The sequence below is a fragment of the Hemiscyllium ocellatum genome, chromosome 16 (assembly GCF_020745735.1).
Source record: "Hemiscyllium ocellatum isolate sHemOce1 chromosome 16, sHemOce1.pat.X.cur, whole genome shotgun sequence".
In the NCBI taxonomy this organism is placed as follows: Eukaryota; Metazoa; Chordata; class Chondrichthyes; order Orectolobiformes; family Hemiscylliidae; genus Hemiscyllium; species Hemiscyllium ocellatum.
In genome coordinates, this window is record NC_083416.1 from 69,179,616 (window position 1) to 69,198,666 (window position 19,051).

At 40.3% G+C, this 19,051-nt stretch overlaps 1 protein-coding gene across 2 annotated transcripts in view; it reads left to right on the top strand.

Annotated features, from left to right (window-relative positions):
- The window catches only part of fat2 (FAT atypical cadherin 2), a 161,524-nt gene that overhangs the window by 83,305 nt on the left and 59,168 nt on the right, over positions 1 to 19,051 (top strand). For both annotated transcript variants that reach the window (XM_060837352.1, XM_060837353.1), the window contains exons 4-6: positions 1,527 to 1,588; positions 3,039 to 3,353; positions 14,611 to 14,821. In XM_060837352.1, the coding sequence (XP_060693335.1) occupies positions 1,527 to 1,588; positions 3,039 to 3,353; positions 14,611 to 14,821 (588 nt within the window). The remainder of the gene's footprint in view (positions 1 to 1,526; positions 1,589 to 3,038; positions 3,354 to 14,610; positions 14,822 to 19,051) is intronic.

The following is a 19,051-nucleotide window of genomic DNA, read 5'->3' on the forward strand; positions in this document are numbered from 1 at the left end:
TTGCCTCTCTGAGGGCATCATAGTTTTGCTCGATTTTTAAAGCTCGTATCCATCTATTGAAATTACTCTGTTTGATCCTTTCAAACTCAATATAGGTTTGGCCAGGGTCCCGCCTTAGATTCCTGCAACGTTGTCTATAGGCTTCTGGTCCAAGCTCATAGGTACTTAAAATGGCTTTTTTTCACCTCCTCACACTCCCCAGGTACCTCCTCTGACAGTGATGTGAATACCTTACTAGTCCTATCTGCAAGTTTTATTTGGAACAATACAACCCACATTACCACTGGCGACTGCATTTGTTTAGCCACCTTTTCAAATGAGAAGAAAAAGGCTTCCACAGTTTTCTCAGCAAATGTAGGCAATGCTTATCCCTACTTAAACAGTTTCTCACTGGGCTTCTGATTACCAAAGGCTTGTTCATCCTCACTCTCTTCCTCACTGAGCCTACCCTCAGCCTTTATCTCCAGCCTTTTAAGCTGCCTTTCCATTTTAAGTGCCAGCTTTTGAGTTCAAAAGCTCTCTCTTTTTCTCTTTCTTCTGCTTTTAATCGTAACTCAAACTATTTCATTTCTGCTGCCCTTTCCTTATCTCTCGCCTCTAACGCAAACTGCTTCATTTGCAATTGAATTCTTGCCATCTCTATAGATTCTGACGGTTTCTCCAACAAGTTTAAATGCTGAGCTACTGCTGTAATTATCTCTCCTTTTCTCGCAGAACGGACAGTTCCAATTCCAGCTTCTCTGCTAATTCCTGCAGCTTGTTCTTATTCACGTTTTGCAAACTTTCCAAAGTTACCGTTTCCACTTCCAGAAAATTTTTGCCGACTGAAAGCCATTACTATCCCAAACTTTGTCTACCCAACCAATCCAACACCCGAAATGAAGACATTGGCGCCTACAACTCACTGTTTAAAATCCTGCAAAGAGCCCCCAATTTGTAATGGACTAGGCCAGACCACTCAAGCACATTCTTAAGCAGGCAGCCCAGACCATAACTTTGCAATTTGTTTCAATAAGTATAAAATTACCCAAATTAAAGTAGTGAGATGGACTACAATGTTTTAATACAGACAAAAATTTTGAATCTCATAGAGTTCTCATTTTCATCTGTATCTGCTTGTGACATTGTAATGGACTGAGAGCTTATTTTCAAAGTGCAAATGTCCAAATTGGCAAAGAAGCATCTGTGAAGGTACCAGGCATTTCTAGCATCTCTGACTGGCCCAAATGGAGGCCAGCCATCTTTAGTGGAAAGTCCAAGAAAATCCCAACACCCATTTCTTCAAATGTCACCGGCCTCACCAGTGGCTGGGTGTGCAGATCTAGAAATTGGACTGCTTAGTTACCTCAGGAGTTTCTATTCTTAAATAGATAGGGAAACCATATTGAAGCTGCCAGCAGATGGACCCATTTTAATTCAGCAAATGTGAATCATGCTGTAAGTACACAGCCTTGATTGAAATGGTTTTTGCTTTCACCTTCAGAACATTATCTTACACAGAATCATTTTCTTGTTTTTGATTCTAGGTCTCATCACCACCACAATGCGTAAGCTGGACCGTGAAAAGAGAAATGAACACAACCTAGAGGTGAGTAGAATGAAGCCATCAGGTTGGCTGTCTCTACACTGAGACATAATATGGCCAGAGGCATCATACCATGACAGGTAAGACAGTGGGCAGGTTGAGAAATGAAAGTACCATTTTTAAAAAATATTTTGTCTGAAAATCTAAATGATTTATTATTTCTTCCTTGAGGAAATGTAGAAAGTCATGCTGGAGCCATCAAGGGAGCCTAGGTTCAGACTATTGAGAGCAGTGTGCTATGGATTTCTACACCCTTTTCACCCTCCTTCCTGTTCGGTGTGTATTTCTGCTAAAGCAGGACTTCTACTGGTCACCTTAATGCTTCCCTTGGCCCTAATCCATTTTTCTTCACTAGCTCCACGACAAACTAAGTTCCCACAGTTCCATTACCAGCCGCTACCAAACTGTCGTGCAGTCGAAAGTTTGGCTGGTGAAGGTTACCGCGACATACCTTGGAGGTATCATGTAGCAGGAGAAAGAAATAACCAGCTGTCCTGACTTTTGTTTCTCTGTTAATATTTCTATTATCAACAGGGATTGTGCTGAGTAACACTTCAACACACACTTCCATCTTTTTATTTTCTGTTCCTTGCTTCATTCTGCGCATCTCAAAACACTTCAGCATAATGACTAACCTGCACCCTCTACATCCAAGAGCACAAAGGGCTGCAACATGTGTTTCACATTTACCTCTGCCACACACTTGCCCACATGTGGGTAGGCACAGATTGTCCTGGTGGAACCGAGCCACGGGTACTGGTGGAGTTGGCAATTCATAACAGAGAAACTAGAGTGCTTTCTATCTTCCCTAGTCAGTGGGAAAGCAGGCAAAAGACCTAAGCTTTCTTTCCTGAGTTGGAATTACAGTGAATTAAAATTTGTCAGGTCTGTTATCCCATGAGAGAAAAGGGTTAATTTCGAGCCTCCTTAATTTGACAGATTCCAATTGGATGCTTTAACAAGTTTAGGTATTTTGTGTTGCTTGGATACGTAGCATTAGTCTCACACTTTAAACATTCGCACTCAGAAAGAGTATTGTACTACCACCTGTAGTTTTACGCTGGTGTGATTCAGTGATGAAACAGTTGCTATACGGAAGTTCTGGGCATTTGAAGTGCAATTTTCCATCTTTCCCAGCTAAAAATTTCATGTGGGCAGTATGGCATCAGGAAATACCCTCACTACTGAAAACTTGAAAGCAATCATTTTCATTTCATGGCCAATGCTGTTCTTATGTGAACACTTACAGTTATATCAAATCCATCTATGTGTCATTTTAATGTGTGAGAGATGAGTTGAACTTTAAATGTATGTCACCATTAATTTTCCCTGTATGTATCACTTGGCTGAGATGCACTTAAAATAACTGTGATTCTGGACATTGAATAGAAATGGTTATGTGTGTCTCACTGATGTTTGCGAAAGTGTATATGCCCTCTCTGTTTCTTGGCAGGTGACTGTTAGTGACAACGGTGTTCCTCCAAGACAGTCCACAGCAAAGGTAGTGGTAGAAGTTATGGATGAAAATGATAATTTTCCAAGGTTCCCAGAAATCCTGTATAATGTTAGACTGCTGGAACGCAATAGCTCCGCAAAGCCTCAGCCCATCTACAGGGTGATCGCTTCTGACCATGATGCTGGCTCAAATGCAGATGTCACCTACAGCATTGAGGACAGCCCTGAGGAAGGAAAATTCAAAATTCATCCAAAGTCTGGGATGGTCTCATCTACGTGGGCATTCACAGCAGAAGACTATGATATTTTAACGGTGAGTAGGAATGGACCTTTTAACATTTCACTCTTTTCATTGGTTGAAGTGGTTTGAGACTTTTGAGTGGATGGAACTGAAGATTCTAAAATAAGTGAAATATTGAGGAGAATCCCACATCTGCTGCTAAAGCCTTCTCAGTTTCTTGCTGCACGATACTTCACTATACTCCTAGCTGACTTTCAATTTTGTAGAAACTTAAGGCTATTCAAAGCTCAAGTTTATGTGTTAGCTTGTGCCATATTATCATTCCCCATTCAGTAAACCTTCAGTTTTAAAATTCTCATAGTTGTTTTCAAATCTTTCTGTATCTTTGTAATCTACTAGAGCCCCACAGCTATTTGAGATAGCTATGTTGAGCTTCTTGAGCTTGGCTTAATTATGTGACATCCAGATCAGGGTGAGTCGGAATTTCTTTCAATGTCCAATCTAGTTTTATAATTCTCTTGTGAATCAGCTTACATTAAAGTGCTACAAAAATGCTAACTCTCTTTTATCATTAGATATGATTTTCTCTTTTCTTACCCTGAGACAGCTCTTGTTATCATTGTAAATAATAACCGAAAGAACTGCAGATTCTGTAAATCAGAATCAAAAACAGAAGTTGCTGGAAAAGCTCAGCAGGCCAGGCAGTATTAGAAAAGAGAAATCAAAGTTAACATTTAGAGTCCAGTGACCCTTCCTGAGAGGGAGCCCTTCACAGTTGTTGTTCTTCTTGCCCTGGGCCATGTCCCATTATTTATTTTCTCATAGTTAAAGCAAATCTGGTAAATAAGCTAGTAGGCTAGATGTTTCTGATGACGTATTCTGATCAGGTATTCCTGATGAAGGGCTTTTGCCCGAAACGTCGATTTTACTGTTCCTTGGATGCTGCCTGAACTGCTGTGCTCTTTCAGCACCACTAATCCAGACTCTGGTTTCCAGCATCTGCAGTCATTGTTTGTACCTAGGCTAGTTGTTTAGTTCAAATTAGTGTGGTGCTGGAAAAGCACAGCAGGTTAGGTAGCATCTGAGGAGCAAGAAAATCAACGTTTCGGGCAAAAGCCCTTCATCAGGATGCCCTGATAGAATTTTGGAAATTGGCAACACTGAAGAATGTCATTCAATTCACCACTCCAGTGCTGTGCCTTTAAAGAACACTGGGGCTTAGTTCCAAACCCTGTCTTTTTGTTTGTGATCCTCTTTATTCCATATGCTCACATACTCCTCCTCCATCCTTTAAAAAGTGAGTTGTGTAGATGCAAGTTGGTGGGGATGATCATGGAAAATGGTTCAGAAATGGGAAAAAGAAACCATTGCACAAGGGTTCATTGTTACAGAAGATTGGAAATATATACTGGAGCAGGCTACTCCTATAAAAACAGGCCATTCAGCCCACCGATGTATATTTGCCTCAAAGATAGTTCCCTGCGTTGTAAGTTTCTTATTCCACCCAGTCTTAGTGAAAAAGTCCTGCTGAATAACTTAGTGGATTAATTAATAACTCCCTTCCATGTAATATTTCTGTGTCATCCCTATCAACCACTTCATAATTTTAAGGCTGTCTGCCATCTCTTAAGAAAAGAGAGCTCTCAGAGAGAAAAAAATAATTGAAATTGGTACAGAATAAACATTTGTAAAGTTAAGCTATCAATTCTTGGAAAGCATAATTTGAATGTAAATTCACCCAATCATTAAAAGGTTATTGTCTACAAAAAGAGGCAGCCCCTATTTAATTTGAAAGAGGAGAAACAGCAGAAGGAGACTTGAATCATAATTATATGTGCAGTTGATGCCATAATGTGCTGTGTTGCCTGTTTGAAAGTGAACACACTCAGCTTTGCCAATTTTTTTTTTGTGAAACTGTTCAATATTCTATACAACATTTAAACAAAGGCACAAACAAAGATGTGTTTAATTGTAGCTTCTCAGAACACATTGCATTAAATTGAAATAAAACCTCAGTACGGAGAAACAAGAAAGGTGTGCTGGGATTATTGTTTAAACATGTTTATGTATAAAAGGCAAATATTGTTGACTTTTAAGAACAATAGACCCTTTAGTAATACTGCTGAATCCTCAGTATCCTCAAAGAATTTTTGCCAACAGTAGCGTTGCTCAAGAGTAGATGATAGCTCAGCGACTTCTGGTAGTCTATTAACTGAGGTAGTTTTAAAGAAACTGGCCATTTGACCCACTGACTCAACATTATTTGTGTTTCATAAGAACCTACAACTACCCCATTTTATCTGACCTTGTCAGTATAATCTTCTTTCCTTTATCCCACATTTTCATTCAATAGCCCCTTAAATGCACCTGTAATGTTTGCCTCAACTACCCGCTGTGTGTCAGCAAGTTCCAACTACCAACGGATGTTCATGAGCTGCAAATCCAATTATTTAATGACGCTACCTTTATAATTCTTGGTTTTGGATCTTCCCACAAAAGGAATCATTTTTTTCTAAATCTATGTGATAAATACCTTCATAATTTAAAACAAAACTCCGATCTCTGTTATGTCTTCTGTTTTCAAAAATAAAAAGCCCCAGCCTGTCTAATCTACATAGAATTGCCTAGCTTCGGAAAATTGTTTTTGCATCTTCCCCAGTGTCCTCCATATCTGTTTTGCAATATGTAGACCAGAACTCTTCACAACATCAGATGTGTCAGGAAGTTGACATGGCTTCCTTCATCCATAACTGTGGTTTCCCACTCACTGTGGTGGACAGGGCCCCCAATCATACCTGACCTATCACCGTGGTTCCATTCTTGCCTCTTCCCATCACTCACTACAGCATGATCAGGTCCTCCTTGTCCTCACTTTTCACCCCACCAGCCTATGCACTCAAAGGATGATTCTCCGCCATTTCAGACAACTCCAGCAGAACGCCACCACCGAGCGCATCGTCACCTAGTCTGCTTTTCGCAGGGGCCACTCCGTCAGGGACCCCCTAGCCCATTCTCCAACCACCAACACCACTCTTCCTCCCCACAGCACCTTCACATGTAACTGCAAAAGATGCAATGCCTACCCCTTCACCTCCTTCCTGTTCACCATCCGAGGGCCGAAACGGTCTTTCCAGGTGAAGCAGCATTTCACCTGTACCTTCTCCAATCTTGTGTGATATATTCACCACACCTAATGTGACCTACTCTACATTGGAGAAAGCAAATGCAGACTGGGTGATTGCTTTGCAGAACACCTCTGGTCTGCACGCAAGCATGACCCTGACCTTCCTGTAGCTGTCATTTTAGTACAGTGTCCTGCTCGCATGCCCAAGTGTCTGTCCTTGGCATGCTGCAACTCTCCAGCGAATCACAGCACAAACTGAAGGAACAACATCTCACCTTCAGACCAGGTACTTTACTGCCTTCTGGACTCAGTATTGAGTTCAACACCTTCAAACTGTGAACTCAATCACATTCCTTTCCTTTTAGCTTTACTTTTTACATTCTCTGCCACCATGTCCTCTCTTCCATGCTCCTCCTCCAATGGGACTATCTGTTCTTTCCAATCTGGCAGTTCAACACACCATTGTTTTGCACATTCCAAACACTTAATCTGCGCTATCAACATCCTTTCTCCCCAGCATTCCACCACCCTCATCTCCACTATTGTATAAGTGGTGCCCCCTCCACATTTCACTACAGCTCTGATGAAGAGTCATATAAACTCAAAATGTTTGCATGCTCTCTCTCCACAGATGCTACCTGGCCTGCTGTGATTTCCAATAAATGCGTCAGTCCTGGCTGTCACTACAGCTGATTGATACTAAGTACCAAAGCTCTAATGCATCTCACACATGAGGCAAATAGACACCACTGTGACTGAACTAAAGGTGCCTGCAACATTATATTTAATCCAGCAGACAAAATACAATCTATATTGTAAATTTACAGTGTAATGATGGCCTCATTCTGCACTCACAGTGCTTCAGAGTATTTATCAGCTTCACCTGCACCCAGAACATAGAACATAGAACAATACAGCACAGAATAGGCCCTCGATGTTGCGCCGATCTGTGAACTATTCTCAGTTCATTCCCCTACACTATCCCATCATCATCCATGTGCTTATCTAAGGATTGCTTAAATCTCCCTAATGTGGCTGCGTTAACTACATTAGCAGGTAGGCCATTCCACACCCTTACCACTCTCTGAGTAAAGAACCTGCCTCTGACATCTGTCTTAAATCTATCACCCCTCAATTTGTAGTTATGCTCCCTCGGACATCAGCCAAGGAAAAAGACTTTCACTGTCTACCCTATCTAATCCTCTGATCATCTTGTATGTCTCTATCAAATCCCCCCTTAGCCCTCTTCTTTCCAATGAGAGCAGAGCCAAGTCTCTCAGCTTTCCTCATAAGACCTTTCCTCCAGACCAGGCAACATCCTAGTAAATCTCCTCTGCATCTTTTCCAATGTATCCACATTGTCCCCAAAATATGGGGACCAGAACTGTACACAATATTCCAAGTGTGACCACACTAGCGTTTTGTATTGTTGCAGCATGATATTGCGGCTCCAGAACTCAATCTTTCTACGAATGAAACCAAACACACCGTATGCCTTCTTAACAGCACTATCCACCTGGGTGGCAACTTTCAGGGATCTATCTACATGGACTCCAATATCCCTCTGCACATTCATACTACCAAGAATCTTTTCATTGACCCAGTACTCTGACTTCCTGTTATTCTTCCCAAAGTAAGTTACCTCATATTGAGTTGCATTGAACTCCATTTGCCACCTCTCAACCCAATTCTGCAGTTTATCCAAGCCCCCCTGCAACCTGTAACATTCTTCCAAACTATCCACTACTCCACTGACTTTAGGACAATGGTCCTATTTTTTCTGAGCTCATTGGCAGTGCATGGGGAATTGGGAAGGCTGGCAAAATGATATGGTGAGACATTGTGAGGGAATGCCCAATGACTTCCAGCTGTCGTGCCATTTTACCAGTAATAAGAAAACTGGCAGAGAAAATTACCTTTTGGAAGCCCATTTAAGAGGCCAATAAAAGGGAGTAAACTCTGACAGCTTAACAACAAACTGCATGGGTGGGGTTGGTGGGATGCGTCTTCTTTCAGGGTGCTCTATGATGTTTGGAGTTGGTCCAGGTGGTAATGGTTTATTATCTAACTGTTATAATAAGGATACTCACTATTACTCACGCCATGTTGCAGGGGTTATTTGGGAGATTTGCTGCCAATATCCTCTTTCTTGGCAGGGATCCTGCCTGGGGGACAGGCCTCCATGCTTCATAGGACAACAGACCTGGTGGTAGCCAATTAATTGCCTGCTCCTTGCAAAATGTTGCTGCTTATTGATGCTAGGTCACTGCCCACTTTCTGTCCCATTGGCAGGACACCTGCATTTCCAGAAACCTCTGGCCTGTATGTCTAATCTGGGCCATTAATCCGGCATGATTTCAAAGCAGTTAAACAAGTCACTCTTTGGCTGGAAGCCTATTTCCCGCATCTCTTGCTGCATATTAAACTTTTCTTCTGATCCTTAATCTTGTTTGATGCCGCGACCTATGTAATAATCATCTTCCACATGCCCTTAAGGTTTGGAAGAATTTGCACTACAAACACACTAAAGCATCTTTTCTCTGGTGAAAGCAAGTCTGATTTTCCCCGTCCACAGAAAAGTATCTGTGATGTATAATGTAATGAGAATTGTTTAATGTTTTGCTGGTTATCATTTTTCTTTAAATTTAAGAAACTCAAAATAAGAAAAAAAAAAGTCATTTACTCAGCAAAATCTGAGGATGCAAAAAGAACGAAAGTTTTTGGTGTATTTGAAGGCCAGGGGCATGAAAAAGAGGAGAGGTTGAAGAAACAATAATTATAATTGTATCATAATTAGAAAAAGACAAGTGGATTGTGAGGCAGGCCTTTAACAGTGAAGAATTGGAAATTAGAAAGTAAGTTGTTAATGAACTGTGTGTTTTAAATATTTTGTGGATAGGAATGCATCTATTTTAATTATACTGGAGACAGGTAACATATATGTACTGATACTGAGCCAATGATTTTGTGGTTGTTTTGCAGCTTTAATTAAAGTATAGTAGATAATAGACAATTTTATTTTCAGATTTAAGGGCAGTGATTGCTTTAAGAAATATCTATTAAACAACTCTGAGGTGTATAGCTTCCTGCCAGTCGCAGAGTTGACGGGGTGCAGAGATGTCAAGATACTAAGTCTGCATGCCATGCAATGGTGCAGTTAGTTTAAAACAGCTATTCTCTTAGATTTTGACAGGGTTAGGTGATATTTGAATCAAGTGCACCTAGCCCAGAGGTAGGGGCACTACTACTGTGCCACAGCACTATATGCAATGGCATGTAGTGGTACTAATAATCCAGCAATGCTCTGACTTCTGTCTGATGGATTAGTTTGGTGATTTCCAATGATAAAAAGCAAATTGGCAAATGTAACTGCTAAAATATGGATTGACATAAGCAAATACAGGCCTGTTTGTTCTGATGTGTTAACTGGCTTTCTTATTTCAACGAGTGTTCATGGTAGCCAATATCGGGTAATGTGGACAGGATTGTTGTAGCACAGTAGCAGTCTGACTCTCTGTCTGAGTTCTGGATTTGAGTCCCACCTGACCCAAAGCTGTGTCATGACATGCCTGAATGGTTTGATTCAAAATGCCTTTTTAGGGCAGCATGGGTCACTTTGTGTTCAGGCGGTCAGTTTTTGTTATTTTGTTCAGATGTATTCCATCCCATTATAATGTTGTTGTACTCCTAATCGCTTAATTTCCTTCAACATCTCTTTCACTGCATGTAACAATTTACATTCTGATATATTGGACTTCCTGCCTGGCATCATTGAAGTATAAGCAATTACTATGCAACTCAGCTTTGAGAAAGCTTTATCTGACATATTTAATCTGAAAATGACATCAGGCATAAGGGTGAACTTTATTATTTTTTGCAATAGTTAGTGGTGAATGTTTCAGTGCTATATAATGGCTTGTAGGGTCTAGCTACTTCATGCACACCTTCAGGCTCAGCTTATTAGACACAGAGATCAGCAGCAACATCAAAGCTGTGAAAGAACCTATTTGGACATTTCACAGCAGTCAGTAGGTTAAAAAAAATGACTCATTGGAAGTGAAGTTGGTTTAAATGCTTCTACAGTTTTGAGATAACCTCACTTTAATTGACAAGTTGGCATCACAGTCACACCAGGGGTATCTTTGAAGTGGTCCATTAAACTAAAATATATACTTTTCTATTCATTCACGGGCTATGGACATTTATTCCCCATCCCTCGTTGCCCTTAAGGAGGTAGTGGTGAGTGGCCTTTGTGGACCATTGCAGACTATTTAATGTGGGCATCAGGGAGGGTGTTTCACGATTTTAAAATCATAGAATCCCAGAAGGAGGTCATTTAGCACCTTGAGTCCAACCCTCACATAGACCCAGCTGTCTACCATATCCTCATGACCCCATATTTTCCATGGCTAACTCCCTCTAGCCTACACATCCCTGGACAATACCGACAATTTCAGCATGGACAATCCATCTAACCGGCAGATCTTTGGACTGTGGAAAGAAACTGGAACACCTGTTGGAAACCCACACAGATTAAGGGAAAATGTGCAAACTCCACACAGTGTAGTCATCCAAGGCTGGAAATGAACCTGGCACCGTGAGGCATCCGTGCTAGCCACTGAGTCACTGTGCCACCCATTTGACCCAGCAATAGTGACTAAACAGCAATATTTTTCCAGGTAAGCATGGTGAATGCCTTAGAGGGGAATTTGCAGTTGATGGTGTTTTCATGTATCTGTTGCCCTTATCTCTCTAGATGCTAGTAGTTATGGTTTGGGAAATGCTGTGGAGCCTTGGTGACTTTCTGTTGTGCATCTTGGAGTTGATTCCCATTGTTGTTGCTGAGCATCAATTGAGGAGTGAATTTTTTTAAAGCAATGCCAATCAAGTGGGCTGCTTTGTCCTGGATAGTGCCAGGCTTCTTGAGTGTTAGAGCTGCACTAAACCAGGCAAGTGTGTGTGGTCCATCACATACTTCACTTGTACTTCATGGATATTAGACAAGCTTTTGGGGTCAGGAGTTGGGTTACATGCCACAAAATTCCTTGTCTAAGCTGATCTATAGCCATGGTATTTGCGTGGCAAGTCCAGTTCACTTTCTGGCCAATGGTAACTTCCAGAATGTTGGTAGTGGGTGAACTCAGCAATAGTAATGCCATTGAACATCAAGACGCAATGTTTAGATTCTCTCTTGTTGTAGATGATCATTGCCTGGTACTGATATGGCCTGAACGTTACTTGCCACTTATCAGTCCAAACTGATTATTGCACAGGAGTTGCTATATTTGGACCTGATCTGCCTCAGTATTTGAGGCATTGCAAATGGAGCTGAATGTTGTGCAATCCATCAGTGAACATCTCCCACTCCTGGCCTTATGATGGAGGAAAGGACATTGATGAAGTAACTGAAAATGGCTGAGCCTAGGGAAACACCCTGGAGAATTCCTACAGAGATGTCCTGAACTTGAGATGAGTCATGTCCAATAACTTTGTTTGAGCTAGCTATGACCCGATCAGTGGAATGGTTTCCCTGATTCTCATTGACTGTAGTTGTGCCAAGGCACCTTGAGGCCACACTCAGTGAAGTATAACCATTGATGTCAAGGTCTGTCACTCTCACTGACACCCCCCACCCCACCACCACCACCATCACCATCACCACCAATCATATCTCTGGAGTTCAGGTCTTTTGTCTGTGTTTGAATCAAAACTGTAATGAGGTTAGCAGAAGTGTGGCTCTGGTGGAACCCAAACTGAGCAGGTTATGCTAAGCAAGTGCTGCTTGACGGTTCTGTGGATGACTTCTTCTGTCACTTTACTGATGATCAAGAGCAGGCTGATGTGATGGTAATTAGCCAGTTTGGATTTTTCCGTTTTTTTGTGTGTATCTGGGAGATTTTTTGCTTTTTTTGCACAGATTCCTGTGTTGTTACATAGTGCTTGGCACAAAGAAATTTCTGCAAGTCTTGAATACTATTGTTGGAATGGTATCAGAACCTATAGTCTGAAATTTGTAGTATCCTGTGGCTTCAGTCATTTCTTAACATCACGTAAAATGAAGTAAATTGGCTGAACACTGGAATTTGCATGAGACAGGGTCAATAAATGATCTCCAAATAAAAATCCTTGAGGAAATAGTAACTGTAATGTGGAAGAATCATTCAGTTTGAAAGTGAGGACCTTGAGTCAGAAACAACAGTGCAAAATATAAATAACAGTGTAATTACCTAGGAATGAAGGCAGAGTTGACTGGAATGGACTGGGAAAGAGGCTTAGCAGAAACATTTTTTTGAGATACAGTGGGAGATATTTAGGAAAATAGTTCATGTCTCACAACAAAGATATATCCCAAATAAGAGAGAGAATAAACTAACAGTAGTTAACCAAGCAAGTTGAGGACAGCCTCAAATTGAAAGAAAAAACTACAGGATTTGGCAAAGATTCATGGTAAACCAAAAGGCGAGAATGTTTAAGAAACCAACAAAAGGCAACCTTATGTCCTCAGAGATCACAGGCCCCTTAGAGAAACAGGCTGGGGAAATAAAATGGGGTGCTAGTAAATCACTGAGAAGTTGAACGAATATCTTGCACCAGTCTTCAAGGCAGAAGGTACTTTCAAGTACTAAATAATCAAGGTAAAAAGGGTTAGAAATAAATACAATAACTATCACTGGAGAAAAGGTATGTGAGAAACTGGTGGAGCTAAATGTTGATAATTCTCCAGGACCTTCCTGTTTGCATCTTAGGATTAGAAGGGATGTACCTGCAGAGATAATGGGTGAACTGTAATAATCTTTCAAGAATTTTAGCTTTGATTGAAGTCCCAGAGGATTGGAAAACAGCCAATGGAATGACCTTATACCTGCTTAGATACTTTTGGCAGAACCGTGGTTGATTTCTGAAAACATTTCTCTTTAAAAAGATATACCTTTCTGTGATGTAGACTCTGTAGTTGTGATTAGTGAATTCTGTTTGAAAAGACTGTTTCACAGAGTTTTGTACAGATCAAACTTAAGATGGCTGCTATGTTCGACGAATGATTGTCCCACAGAGTAAAATTTGGTTATGCTGGAACTCCCTGTGAAGGTTTCTCCCATCCTCTTGCTTGTACCAGAAGGCTTGAATTTTCCCACCATAAAGGTCCCATTGTAGTGTCAGAGAGGTTAGCCAAATTCTAAGTGGTTCTCTCTGTGGTTGTTGTTGGAATATTTATATTTTGCATCGTTGTTTCTGACTCAAGGTTCTCACTTTCAAACTGAATGATTTTTCCATATTGGCATGTCTGCCTTTGCTGGCAGTGAGTTATGTCTGAAATGCATGGCTCTGACAGCCATTTTTTAATGTGTTATGTCTATTTTTTAAGGTAAAATTAGCCTCCTTTATAAAAATATAATATTGTAATTACTTGATTGTGACAATGGAGAAGCTCTTTTGTCTCTGGTATGATGTGCCCCGTGTCCCATTTAAAATTCTCACTATCAATAGGCATAGGATCACATTTTTAACCTATTTAGCCCATTTTTATTTACTGTATTGTTTATTTCATTTTACTGTTAACATTAAAAGGAACTGGACCTTTGACTAAAGTATTGGCTCTGACAAATGGCTCAGAATGATATTATGTCTGCATTGTTGCAATAGGATTTCAGTTGAAGGAACCCAGGTTTTGATAAATTTTCACACAATGTTTACTTATAGTGTGAGGATACCCAATGGTGAAACATTATTTCTGTGCCTGGTGAGAGTGTACAGCTCCATGTGGCTGAGAGTGTGGTGCTGGAAAAGCGCAGCAGGTCAGGCAACATCCGAAGAGCAGGAGAGTTGACGTTTCGGGCATCAGCACTTTCCTGATGAAGGATTTATGCCCAAAACGTCGATTCTCCTGCTCTTCGGATGCTACCTGACCTGCTGTGCTTTTCCAGCACCACACTCTCAACTCTGATCTGCAGTCCTTACTTTCTCCTAGCTCCATGTGGCTGCAAGTTAACATGGTGTCTAAGAAGAAGGTGCTATTTAACGTTGTACTGCAGTTGTAAAGTAGGTATATAACAGGAATAAGACAAGGACAGCTAGACCCAGTGATCATGGTTTGAGACAATGAGTCTATGCAATACACTCCATTGCTGAAATTCATTGTTTGGTGTCATCAGAACTAGAATTGCTTTTGAAATCCAAACAATTAAACTCTGCAATCTGTCCTTTCAGATTTGTGCTTCAGACAATGGGAGGCCACAGAAATCAACAACTGTCCGTCTACATATTGAATGGATTCAAAAGCCTCCACCATCCATGGAACCTTTGGCTTTTGATGAGCCTCACTTTAACTTTGCTGTCATGGAGACGGATCCAGTGAATCACATGGTTGGGGTGACCAGTACAGAACTCACTAAGAGCCAATTGTGGTTTGATATTATCGGTAAGGCAATGATACACTTTCCGAAGTATCACTATTCTTTATGATTTAGGATTATTTGTTACCTCATGCAGTTTGTATTGAAACTGTTTCTGGTTAAAACTGCTCATCTTTCTGTAAAATGCTGGAGTTGCCCAACAAATCTGCTGGAGTAATAACAGTTTGCTGGCTAAAAAGAAAAGGACTATCTCCCTTCACAGAACTTTGTTTAAGGCTTAGCCAGATCAGTATGATGAACCTGCCATCACTGGCTTGGATGTAATTTGAAAATAAATGAACTAATTACATAATTTCACCCTAGAAGTTATGATTAGATTATATTACATGGACTTACTTCAAATAGAAAGAAATAATTTGCATTTTCTCTAGCATTCTTCAAATAGGGATGTGATTGGGACAATGATGGATCTATTAAGAAGTGCTACCATTTCCTGTCTGTCTTGAGGTGGACAATTCTTGGATTCATAGAAACCTTTCGAGACCAAGTGCTTACAGAGCTACAGCATACCGTAGCCTGAGCAGGAGGTTTCTATTTAGGCCCATCAATTATCCTTAGATTCAGTACAACTTTAGAATCACTCCAGTAGGTGACATTGCAGACAATTAAACAAAAATGATGGACTTACAAGAAGGATCTCAGAAAATGTCATCCAAGTTGATGATACAACTGCTGAAGTTAGTTGGTGTATCCTGAATCTAAAAGGGGAAGAATAGGCCATGAGCTTCTGCTTGAAATGTATGGTTTAATATTAGTGGAGGACGACATTGTGTTTGGCTTTGATGTTCGCATAAAGCAACAAATCTGCAGAAATCATTGCTGAAGCTCACGCATGCAAATTTGCATGCACTTACATGGTTGCCAGGATCAATAAGATCATAACCAGATAGCACCTCATGACAGACAAATTGTACTTCATACTGTAATGTTGTTCAGAAGCGTGTGTAAATGTGACAGTGCTTATATCTATTGTTGAAAAAGAGCAATCGTTTCTTTGAAAAAGAGCAAAGGAAGTAACCTCTATATGTGTTATTTATATCTTCCCAAGTAACACAAAATTATACAGAATATAACTTTTCTACTGTCATGTGTTATGTTGCACATTCCTCATTTTTAACTATGCTGTCCTGTTTGATGCTAACTGCAAATATTGACACTAAATTACATATTGCTAAGTCCAGATCATTAATGCAAACTATGGATTACAATGGTCCCAGCACTAATCCCAGTAGAACGTCACTTTACTCCAATCAGCATGATTCTGATTTACCTTTACTCACTGATTTCTATAGAAAAGCTAATTTGCTAACTATTTAGCTATTTCTCCTGATCCCTCATGCGTAACCTTTTGTTGAAAGCTTACCATGTGGTGCGTTTTTGAAAGTAGGAACACTTTCTTTCACATACTTAGCACCTGCAGATAAACATCTTCTGCTTTACAATGGATTGAAACTTTCTCATTACGTTTAAGCAACCATTCGTGTTGTTTGTTTGTGGTTGTTGTGAAGTTCTTCAGTGAAGTTGTTCCTTTACTGAATGAGATATAATTTAGCTACAGTTGTGCTGAGATTTGATTTTTTTTCTGAAACAAGTTTTTTCATAGCGTGCTAATTGTGAATACGCAGTCCAGAAGATGCCAGATTATGGCCTCTGATTAGATTTACAGCATGCAAATGCTGTATTCAGGTCATGGGTATCAGACCTTAGTAAAAATATATTGGCCGTGGCTGACACTTTTAAAGACAAAGTACAAATCTGAAACTTTCTTCCCGCTAAATCTGTTGTGCCTGGGTTAGTTGAAAATTTATAGACAACATATTTTGGTTAAGCAAATGTATCAAGAGGTAGTGAACCAAGGTGGAAGATAGCGTTAAGATACAGATCAGGATCTGAATAAATGACAGAAAAGGCTTGAGAGGTTTATCAGCCTACCCTTATTCCTGGGTTTCTGAATTACATGTGAAGAAGGTTTATTACATTTCAAGGCACAATTGCAGCTGACCACCTGAACACACTGGAGCATTCACACAGAGGCAAGGATAGCTGGTCTGTTGCCTTATTGCATTTTGGGTGGAGTATTGGAAAGTGAGATAAAAGGATGCAATGTTCTTATGTCAAAAGAGAAGACTCGCGAATTAAAATATCCTTTGATGATTGTCTCCATCACCAATGCTCAGTGTGTATCACCTAAAAATCTAAAAATTCACCAAAACTTCAGAGACTTTCCAAACCTACGGACAGTAACCTCTAAAGGACAAGAGTAGTAGATAATTGGGATTACTACCACTTGCAAATTCCCTTTCAAGCCACTCATTATCCTGAATTAAAATATATTATCATTCCTTACTTGTTATTTAGTCATTTGTTACTTACTTGAACTCCCTCCCTTGAAACATTGTATATGTACCTGTGCCAAATGAACTGCAGAGTTCAAGAAGGCAGTTCACCATACCTTCTAAAGGGCAACTATGGATTTAATATGGGCAGTAAATGCTGACCAAGTCATCAAAGCCTGCATCTCCTGAATGAATCAAATTCTGGAAACAGCCTCTGAGGAATCCCCCTGAGTTCAGGTGATCACATCCAGTTTTGACAGCAACTAATTTTGAACTTCTTTCCAATATTGTTAAACACCTGCCCTGTTTATTTGCTGAAGATGTCAGGGCCACAGTTGAGCGACAGAAGTGACATGATCTTGTGCATGTTGTGAGGTGGGGATCAGCTGGCTTAGTTGATCAGGTGGCTAGAGTGTGGCACAGAATGATGCCAATGGTACAGGTTGAATCTTTTGTACCTATACTGAATCAGTTCCAAATTCCAATTCTTTTTGCTGCCAGTGTGCCCAAATAGCCATAACCATTGTAGTGACTCCCACAATTATCTCTTCACTTTTTGTGTGTTATTTCTTCAAGTAATTTAAGATAACTGACAAGAAAAAACCCTGCATCTGTGTAGGTTTTTAAAGCAGCAAATGATTTCAGGCTGGATGGCCCTGTCAGGAAGAGTAGTAAAAGCAGATTTACTGGCAGCTTCCAAAAGGCATTAGGATATTCACTTGCTAAAGTGTAATGTACAGAGCTATGGGCGAAGAACAGGAGGGGCCGGATATTCCCCTTCTGTGACTATGATTCAAATCACTGATTTACTGAGGTGTGAAGCTGTCATTCTCCATATGGGAACTTACAGAAACAGGCATTGGCTAAGAGTGCAAACATTGTAAGGGAGAAAGTGTATCAAGGCCAAGTCTGATCATTTCTGCAGTGAACATTCACAAATGCAAGCCTTCCAGCTGAGGTTACAGGAAAGCAAATGAAGAGCAGGAGCCCTGGCTGACTTTTACTGTTTCCTAATCCATCATGCTGAAGCCAGTTGAAGCATCCCTGCACGAACTGGAGAGTGAACCTAAAGCCTTCCTAGTCTGTACAAACCCGTTCCAACTCAGCATTTACCAAATCAGCCAGCAGAGGCACAAGACTCTCCGTCTGCTGGGTATTGAATGGCTGTGCCTCTATATGGGTGAAGATGCCACACACAATCAGGAGACAGAGGCACAAATTGTGAAGATGTAAAGTGAGCAATGATGTATCCATTCCATGCAGAGTAATGACAATCCATGTGCAGCAGATCGAAGAGCATTTGCTGTGAGTCTAGAGTATATCATTACTTCCTCATAATGTCGTTCAATTCATGTTGTTACCATATGGTAGGACCTCGATTCCCACTGGGTAATCCATCTGCTCATCACACTACGTTCCTTCACTTGGCCTTTAATGTAATAAATCCACAGTTGCTCAGAGTTTCCATTTACATGTCATTTTATTATGTCATTAGTTAATCATGTGTTTTCCTTGCTGTTTACTGAAAAAGTGTGATTTTTTTTACAATCCTGCATGCCCCAAATGAAAGTAACTCTTTTAAAAATGTGTTTAACTCCATGGTACTGGCTGTGTTTTTACAGAGAGTGTATACACCAGTCATTTCTGTGGCATTACTAAGATCAAAGAAGTGGCTAATTTGTGTGCAAAATTATAGAAAGGATGAGTTACTGTCATTTCATTTGCAGACTACACTTAAACTAAAATTCTCATTTGGAAATATAACTTATGCTTGGTCCTTTGGAAAGCCCATACTTTGTAAGCAAAATGACCATTATTTGCTCTGTACCTACGTTCTGAAAAGGCTGACTTGATATTTTATGTTAAGTGTAAAAATATTTTTGAGGGCAGTATTCTTGT